Source organism: Pagrus major, chromosome 1 (assembly GCF_040436345.1).
Source record: "Pagrus major chromosome 1, Pma_NU_1.0".
Taxonomy (NCBI): domain Eukaryota; kingdom Metazoa; phylum Chordata; class Actinopteri; order Spariformes; family Sparidae; genus Pagrus; species Pagrus major.
Window position 1 is genome coordinate 22133832 of NC_133215.1, and position 9911 is coordinate 22143742.

At 39.8% G+C, this 9911-nt stretch overlaps 1 protein-coding gene across 1 annotated transcript in view; it reads left to right on the forward strand.

Annotated features, from left to right (window-relative positions):
- Nucleotides 1-9128, forward strand: part of pkn1a (protein kinase N1a) — a 53070-nt gene extending 43942 nt beyond the window's left edge. The window contains exons 11-23 of the mRNA XM_073469407.1: nt 160-235; nt 772-907; nt 1174-1258; nt 3430-3506; nt 3991-4066; nt 4580-4671; nt 5033-5209; nt 5444-5506; nt 5698-5774; nt 5890-6032; nt 6653-6760; nt 6936-7016; nt 7398-9128. Of these exons, the coding sequence (XP_073325508.1) occupies nt 160-235; nt 772-907; nt 1174-1258; nt 3430-3506; nt 3991-4066; nt 4580-4671; nt 5033-5209; nt 5444-5506; nt 5698-5774; nt 5890-6032; nt 6653-6760; nt 6936-7016; nt 7398-7601 (1395 nt within the window). The 3' untranslated portion in view covers nt 7602-9128. The remainder of the gene's footprint in view (nt 1-159; nt 236-771; nt 908-1173; nt 1259-3429; nt 3507-3990; nt 4067-4579; nt 4672-5032; nt 5210-5443; nt 5507-5697; nt 5775-5889; nt 6033-6652; nt 6761-6935; nt 7017-7397) is intronic.
- The last annotated feature ends 783 nt before the right edge of the window (nt 9129-9911 follow it).

Consider the following 9911-nt stretch of genomic DNA (forward strand, 5'->3'; position numbering starts at 1 on the left):
TACACCTGCCCACACACTAGCTGTCACACACACCTGTGCTGTAAAATACTGCTTTGATATATCAGACTTGAAAGGTTCAATTGTCAGGGTGTGATGTCTGGAAATAAAATCTGGGTGTGACGTTTTTATGTTTTGATGTTTTGTGTGTGTGTTTTTCAGGTGACCTTCTTCAACCCGGTCATTGAGAGAGTTCCTCGCCTTCAGAGACAGAAGAAGGTGTTTTCTAAGCAGCAAGGTGAGACAGACAAGGAGCAGAGAGGAAACACAGAAACATGATGATCATTGGTATAATTACTCACTCTTTTTTCTCTACAATCTGAGTACATTTTAAATAGAGGATATTTTGAAATTAACAAACGGCAGTTGTGTTTAAACTATCTTAATGAGAAAATGAACATAACTAGAAGGGAAGAAACATCACTGCCAGGATTTTCATTTAGGCCACAGCACCACCTAGTGGTGAACAAATTATCTTGTTTCATCACGATGATGAGCCTTTAAAACAAGATGTTAAAAAGGATGTTAAAATCAGGCAACAACCACATAATGGAGAAATTAAGTATGAAAACAGTTCAACCAAAGCCTGTAATGGTATTTGAGCTGAGGTAGGATCTGAAACTGGACAGCAAGTGTATACAAAAAACAAATGATAATGGTGGAAATGTAAAACTCTTACGTTAGAGTAAGTGAGAGGGATTAATGGTGATCTGTTCTGGGAGACATGTAGCAATGACTCTATGTCTGTGTGTATGCGTGTATGCGTGTTTCCAGGCAAGGCGTTCCTGCGAGCTCGTCAGATGAACGTGGATATCGGGACGTGGGTGAGGCTGCTTCGAAATGCCATTCCCACCGTCAACAACTCAGGAACCTACAGTCCCAACGCACACAGCCTAACACTCAACTCTGGGTGAGACATACACGCAGCCATTACACTCAAACAGATGAACATGCTGGAGAAACACTCAGCATCTACGTGTGTTTGATAGCCGTCATCAGACTTTGCTATCAACCTCAGCATCATTCCTTGAACCTTGTTCCTTGTGTTTCCTGGCAAAGTATAAAGCATGTGATGCTTTCTCTGCCCCACGTCTAACAACCCTTTTGTGTTTGTTCATTTGTCCGTCCTGCATCACCGTGTTCGTCTGTTTGTTTGTGTCCGTGTGACTTTTTTAGGGAGGTCTCAGTGGAGAAGTTGAGTCTGGACAGCGACTCTCCGATAAGAGGCGATTACAAGAGAGACACGGACACAAACACCCCGGTGAGACAGACAGAGAGAGGAAGTGTGTGTGAGCGCAGGGGGTTGGTCTACTAAATTAAATCCACTCTGTTAGCTTTGGGATGAAGAAAATCTATTTATATGACATGGAATCAAAGCCCCAAACTTTCATCTACAAGGATGACTAAAACTGTTCTGCATTCAACACCAAGATGGGGGTTAAATCAACACATGGACACCTGATATTTTGTCCCTTTAATCAGTGAATGTAAAAAAATCCACAATGGAGGCAATTATAATAATTATAGTTTAGGTCAATTTTGGATTATAATTTGCAGCTAGACAAAACCTTTATTTGGATTTCTGTTATTTGCAAACAAGAGAAAAGTATTTGAGCTGTAGTCATTTCGAACAGTGTATACTGTATTACATGTTACTTCTAACATGTAATATTGTACATGTTAGTTTCTTTCATTCAAAAGTAATAAGGTACTTTACAATATTACTATCTGTATAGAATAAGGCATTACCCTACCCTGATTACACTACTTTTGTGTTACTTTCAACAAAATAAACGCTGAATTCCTCAAAATATTGTTTCATAGTAGGTAATTAAAACACAGAAGCTAAAATGTATTGCCGTTCATTACTAATCCAGTGGGGGTGATATTATACAGCCTAATGGAGGCTCTCCTCAGTAGCACAGATCTGGACCGTTCATGCATTCCCAACAGTGGTTACCACTATGTACTAAAATCGCCCGCTGATATTACAATACTGTGATGGTGATATAGACTGATTAAATAGCCACGACCTTTTTAAATAAATGAATAGCCTTGGACACCAGGATGGGCAAGCGGACAAAGAAGCAAAGTCTGATCAATAATGAATACTTGAAAACTTGAGCTATTTCTCGCTTTAGAGAGTTCCCTTTGCTTCCCAATACATAGATTGCACCTGAGTATTATGTATATACAAGTCTGACTCCGCAGCCATTTCAACATTTCACCAAAACAATTCATCTCTGGGGGAGATTTTAGCATCGTGGTCCATTGGTGTAAGTAGCGTCGTGTGGAGAAAGTATTTAATTATTAAATCTTTAAACAATTTTTCAACGTGTTACTCGACATGGTAGCTGTAATAATATTACCAAAATCCTATTTGAAACGCGTTATATTACTCTGTTACTGCTTAAAGTAAGATAGTACTGAAACTCATTACTTTTATTACACATAACCCCAACACTGTTTAGGACACTATAAGAATGTAATTGAAGATATCACTAGATGTGCTCTAAAACAGCTTCACATTGCTGCGTTCATGTTGTATCAGCGGTGTCCTAATAGCTAGTTTTCTTATGGCTTATGATCAAGTCAGTGTGACTTAATCACAACTGGATCAAATGTTCTGAAAGTTCTAAGCAACTTATCGCGTAATACAGAAGCGCCTAGAAAAACAAATCAAGTCAGTTTTATTCATGAGGCCCACTATCACAAATCACAAATTTGCTTCAGGGGACTAAACAACCTGCACATCATTGACACCTCATACCTTCAGACCCCTCGCAAACTCCAAAGCTATGCTGAACAAGGAAACGATGGAAGAAACCAGGGGATAAATCCTTCTCAGAGGATGGTCAGATAGGCATCAATATAATAAAATCATGATTGTCCACACAGACATTATAGATGCCTCATGTCAACCAAAGTCTGTTGTTTATGTAATTAAAGTCCAATTTAATAGATAAAATACGATAATGTCAGTGTGCAGTATCTTTAACAACCAGTTTACAATCATGCAGCTCACTTGAGTTGTCAGCATTCACAATAGGAAAACAGTTTGATTATATTTATTTGTCTGTTTATTTTATTTTATCTCCCTCCAGCACTCTGTAGGCCCATACTGATTCATCGCTCAGTATACGGTAGTGTAGATGTAGTTAATAGGATAGAAAGGAGGTGACTTGTGTGACTTGAATGGATTGTTGTGTACTTGATCGCATTGTCTCCACAAACTAAGCACTACTGCACGTTGGTCTGTATTAGGTTTAAAATCCAGACAAAAGGCGAATCCTCCTCACTGAAGAATGTTTGTGTGTCTCATCCAAACTGAAATCATGTGTCTCTTGTCTTCCATCTTGTGTCCTCTCATCTTTCTGCATGTTTCTGTGTCTTTTCCTTCGTGTCTCTTTCCCTGCTCTCTGTCCCTGTCAGGACCGACTGCCAGTCATTGAGCCCTTCTCCCCCCCAGACCTCACCCCCGAGTGCCCTGTCCGAACCCCGTCTGTCAGGTACACACACATAAACATTACATTAGCTGCATTATATTTTTGGATATAATTGCTACAATGTCCTTGTCTGTGTTTATATATTTTATATATTAAGTTTTATAAGAGGCCTGTTGAAGATATCTGAAGACATTTGCACAACACAGGTGTAAATAATAAAATTACTGATGGCTGAATTCCATTTAGCTGCTTCTGTTTCAGTGTCCTGGTATTGTTCGTGATGACTCACTGTCATGACTTACTGGGACATTTGAATAGAGCAGAACCTTCATTAATGTTATCAGTAACACCTGTGAATCGAGTCAGAACTTCTGCTGTGATAAAGTCCTAACCGTTATCATGAGAATGAGAGTACTCGACCCACGCTTACAGTTTCTGTGTCTGCCACGACCAATTTTGCTGTTCCGAGCAGTTTGTATGATTTTCAGTCTGTTTATTTTGGTATCCACTATGAATGTTCCTGCTGACTGCGTGTCCGTCTCTCCAGTAAGCAGAGGAAAGGTCCTCTGTCTCTGCAGGACTTCAGGCTCATCGCTGTTTTGGGCAGGGGACACTTTGGGAAGGTACAGTTTGAAGAAAGGTCCTTTTGTTTGTTTGTTTGTTTGTTTGTTTTTCAATACATGAAACTTTTTACTTGAAATAAACAGTGTGGGGAAAAAGGTTTCCCAAATTTAAATGCACAATGATCACAAAAAGTCTTGAGCTGGAGAGACTGACGCAATAATTACAACGTGACCATAAAACCATACATACAAGACAATTTGTAAAGAGCATTTTTGTGTTCTTTATGCCATCAAGTGCCTCTGTTTTTTTATTTATTGAATGTATAACATTCAACAGCTGCAGGAGCTTATAAACCCGATAGAAAACTGTCTCATATTGATTATGTTCACTCATACATGCTTATCTTGAGAAGTTTTAAACGGCAGTCACATAACAAGAAAGTTGCACGTTTAAATCGTGCAGTTCGGACTTCAATCATAATATCTAATCAATTTAACCATTTAATCTATAACCATGCATATCTAGAGGACTTTTTCAGAGTCAAACATACTGAGCTGCACGTCTGTCTGCAGGTGTTGCTGTCAGAATACAAGAAGACGGGCACGATGTACGCCATCAAAGCCCTGAAGAAAGGAGACATCGTAGCTCGGGATGAGGTGGAAAGGTGTGTGTCGATGTGTTATTGCGCTGTATGATCCTGTGTTTGTGTGATTGGTTCCTGTTTTTTCTTTAGTCTGGATCTTTGGGGATACATTTTACTGTATTTAATCAGTGCTGCTGTATCTTGAATCACTGTGATTACAGTTCATCTGTAGGCGAGTGTGGGTGTCTCATTGACCAGAATAAGCACTCTCTAATTATGTGTAAATGTCTCTCGTTTTTTCCTCTCGTCCACTCAATCCTTCATTTATCTCTTCTCTTCTGCATCCTCCCATCTCCACCTTCTCCTTCACACCCCTACACTTCCCATTCCTCCTCCTTCTCCTATTCCTGTTCTCCACCCTTTCCTCTCCCTCCTCCTGCAGTCTGATGTGCGAGAAGCGCATCTTCGAGATTGTGAACTTGTCGCACCATCCCTTCCTGGTCAACCTGTTTGCGTGCTTCCAGACTCCAGAGCATGTGTGTTTTGTGATGGAGTACACAGCAGGAGGCGACCTGATGATGCACATCCACACAGATGTCTTCACAGAGCCACGAGCCGTGTATGTAACGTGTGTGTGTATGTTTGAGAGAAAGGAAGTAAAGTCTGGAGGACCCTGGCTTCTAAACCAGTTTTTAAAATGTCCTGGTATCCAGTCCTACCAACAAATCAGTTCATTTATTGTTATTTCCAGTAAACAAAACCAATGTGTTCAGTTTTGTAGTCATTCTGATGTTTACATTTCATTGCCTTTTTATTGTAGGTTAGTAATAATGTTTCTTTGGTTTGACTTCAGGTTTTATGCAGCCTGTGTAGTTCTTGGACTTCAGTTCCTCCACGACCACAAGATTGTGTACAGGTGAGTCGAACCCACCAAACCTTTTCTTCTCACATGATTGTGGCGTGTAAAAACAGACTAAAAAACCTTTTACATTTGTTGTTTGTTTGTATGTCTTTTAAACTCCTTGTGTATTCTCAGCTGTGCTCGGTGAAATACGGCAAACAGAAACTGATTTATCCACCTCCAACTTTTCCCCCTCCCTCTCATAGAGACCTCAAGCTTGACAACCTGCTGCTAGACACAGATGGTTATGTGAAGATCGCTGACTTTGGACTGTGTAAAGAAGGTGGATATTGACGTTACCGACAGACGAGCTTATTTTATTTTCCAGGTTACATCAAGTCCAGTTTGCCTGCTGCACATACTTTCAAACAATTCATCTTTCTGCTTTCTGTCTGAAGGAATGGGCTTTGGTGACCGGACCAGCACGTTCTGTGGGACTCCAGAGTTTTTGGCCCCAGAGGTCCTCACAGATACATCCTACACCAGGGCAGTAGACTGGTGGGGCCTGGGGGTCCTCATCTATGAAATGTTGGTGGGAGAGGTGAGAAATAGTAGACTGCAGCTTATAGAAAGCTCTTACACTTTCCATAGAGTGATAGCCTAACAAAGTTCGTGTCTTGTTTAATATCACATTGGTGGTTTCACAGCAGAGCTTGGCGTACATGATGAACTGGATGAATTTGATCAATTCCAGATCTTTTGTAATTTATAAAATGTAAATTCAACAACAGATTAAATAAATGAAGGATGGGTCGACCTGGTGACTTAGCAGGACTAAAAACCATACAGTTTCATGTTACTGCAGTTTCCCATAGTGTTAGTGTAGTCTCTTATGTTTCCTGTTACTCTGTACTGTATATGGCTCAATAACAGATCAAACGAGATCATGCACAAGTTACATAAGCAAAAGCATATTGACTACATATTGATTAAGGGTATAAAAGGTGACCTTAATATCTGTAAAGAAAAGATATAGGTATATTTTAAGTGTACTTAATGTCTTCAGTCTCAGATGCCTTATTTATATTCCTACTCACCTTTGCAGAGAAAATTAGATGTTCACAATCACCAGCAACATTTGTTTGTCATGTTACATGTAATTAATAATTTCGGATCTCTGAAATAGATTGAATTAAGTGTGTTTTGTGTTTGCGTGTGTAGTCTCCGTTCCCAGGAGACGATGAGGAGGAGGTGTTTGACAGCATTGTGAACGATGAAGTCCGCTATCCACGCTTCCTGTCCACTGAGGCTATTGGCATCATGAGAAGGGTAAGAACACACACACATATAAATGCGCACTTTCTCCCTCTTTTGCAGACTTCGTCACTCATGAACGATACATGAAAAATGCTGCACATGCATATGAAACCACAGAGGTGACACAGTGATGTTTGTGATGTTTCCCTTTATGATTTCTCATTCTCGTGTGTGTTTTCATGAGCAGCTGTTGAGGAGGAACCCAGAGAGACGACTGGGCTCTGGTGAAAAGGATGCAGAGGAGGTGAAGAAGCAGCCATTTTTCAGAGTAAGTACACTTACGCTGTTTTTTTTTTTTTTTATGAGAAGGAAGAACTGTCACTCCCTCTCAGGTGTTTTTCCACAGGAGAACAATTGACTCTGCTTGTATTATTCCTCCCTGCAGTGTTTAAAACTGATTCGCTGACCAGTTAGACCAGAATATGTCCATATCTTGTTCTTAAGAGCTTTTTTATGTGAAGCAACAGCAGGATATATTCTGTTTGCACCAGCAGTTACAGCTCTGATGTACACACTAATCACAGGCATCCCTGGCTCCCGGTGTCGACATGTCTGTTTGCAGAAGAAAGAAAGAATTACAATAAAAAAGTTTAGTTTCTGAATTCACCTTTTGATAATTTCTCTTTTCTTTTTCTCCGTCTTTCTCCAGAACATGGACTGGGAGGCGTTGCTGCAGAGGAAAGTGCCGCCTCCCTTCGTCCCCTCCATCGGCGGCAAGGAAGATGTCAGCAACTTCGACGAGGAGTTCACCACTGAAGCGCCGACGCTCACGCCTCCACGTGAGCCTCGCGTGCTCTCCCGCAAAGACCAGGACAGCTTCCGGGATTTTGACTACGTCTCTGACCTCTGCTAGTGGGGCTGGGTGGGGGCTCAAAGACTTCGAGGAATGTTTGGTGTTGAAGGCTTCGTGGCGGTCGTGCCGGAGCGGACCGACAGTCTCTACGGACTGTCAACTGACTGTTTGTCTGCCGTTAACTACACTGTGAATGAATGTGGAGAGACCGGAAGCAGTCGGTCTGTGTTTTGTGTGTCTGCAGGGTTTCAAAGATGGAGGACTGAGAAAATAAAAGCTGGGAGGGACAAAATGTTTTATCACAAACACAGGACAAACAAAAGCCCCCTCATCAATCATTGTACAACACACCAGTGACTTCATCCTGTTTATTTGTCACCTGTGCAGCTGTGAGAGGAGGAGCTCGCTGTCTCTTCGTACTGTTGACTGTTTGAGGCTTGCTTAATGGCCTCTCATACCAATGCCTTACATTTGTACTTGTATTTGATCCACAGAAATGCATTTTGTTGTTATTTTGTGGCCCTTTATACACAGCAGCAGGAAGAGTTATTAGATGTGCTGCAGAAATACTCTCAAAAAAAAAAAAGGATTAGATTGTGAGATTGGAAATCGTGACGTTCAGAGTGTATTTGTACGTATATGATGATGAACTTCTCTCATGCTGACCCATGCTAGGTGAATTATGAGTTAACTACGGGGTAAAGAACCACTGTCTTACTTTTCTTTGGACTTTTACCAGCCACTCTTTTAAAAAATTGTGCTGCTTGGATTTTAATTTCAGCAACAAATTTTACAACAATTTGAAAAGAAGTTATATTTGAGGTAACTTCTCAATGCATTACTCATGACCCACCACATACTCTGTTTTCATTGGATATTTGAGTGTCCCAACCACCAGCATAAAAAGCTACGTGGCAAGCAGATAATTTCATTTGTTTAAATTTAAAAAAAAAAAAAAATCTGAACACTAAGACTTGATGCACACGTAACATTTTGTCCATTATGGGTTGAGACACATTCATCCAGTTATCAATATGCTACCATTTTTACCGTTTTGTGAACATGAAGTAAGTAATTTCCCTCTGAGACGATTATATCTGACTTTAAACTGAACCAACACTGGTTCTTACAGTTGTTTTAGTGTCTGTTTTAAGTTTTCAAAACTGTCTGTTGTGGTCATGCAGGGTGTTTTGTTTCCATCACAGTGATAAAATCATCTTTGTTTTAGCCGATACTGATAGATATCTTAGTGATTTTTGAAAATCTGGACGGCTCCACAAGCACGACAAACCTCATTAGCCACTTTTCTACAGTAGAGCCAATTAGAGCCTGCTGCAGTGAGTGCTGCCATAGATCCAATACATTTCTAACCAATCAATATCATCTGAGGGAAGCAGAATGATAAATGTTGGAGAATATGAGCCGGTGGTATAAACTTCTATAACACTTGAGCTTTTCTGAGTACAGGAGAGGTTTGTTGTGAAGTTGTATGTATGATGGTGTGGATTTTACTTATCTTGAGTATGACAATACAAAACCATGTGAGAGTACGAGATGACTTATTTTATAAAGAAAACCTGGAGTGAATATGATGTATGCGTGTTGTTGTTCATGGGTTTGGGAGTCAATCAAAAAAAGGAGGGGTCAAGTACAGATACCAGAAAGTTAAGTTTAGAAAAAATAGAAGTAACGTGAATTTCAACCCAGTACAATCTGTCATATGTTTTATAAGTTTGAGCTGCATCTAGCAATTTAATAATTTAATATTGTTTATCAACTTTCACTTGATTCTTGTTCTTATAAAAGTCATATGATGACATATTTTTACAAGATTGTGATTATGATAGCTTAACAATTATCAATTATTATTTATGAGATCAAGCCACAGATTGTTTAGTCATTAGTGCATCATTGTTCTTTGAAACTTACCAGAGCCAAGAAAAACCCCCCAAAATAAAACATTTTAAAATTGTATAAAACCGCTAAAAAGAAGCAAATCCTGACATTGGAGACGATCAAACCAGCAAGAGTCTGGAATTTCTGATCATTGAATAATTTAAATGATTTTTTAGTGACCAAGTTGTTGCTGATTAGTTTCAACTGATGAACTCATCGACTAATCAATGACTCTCTTAGCTGTTTAATAATGCGTGGTAGAGCACGTTTATGCTCCACATTAGTTTGGTTAATGTGATTATCAGTATTGTTTTTCCAACACTGATACTGATTTCAACCATATTGCACTTATTCAAACATGAGTAAGATAGCTGAGGGGAAGTCGGCTCAGATGTCTTTCAGTTTCACAGGGACAGTGTTTGCCTGGCCTTTGACCACACTGTGAAGGGGCAAACATCACTAATGAAAAAACAA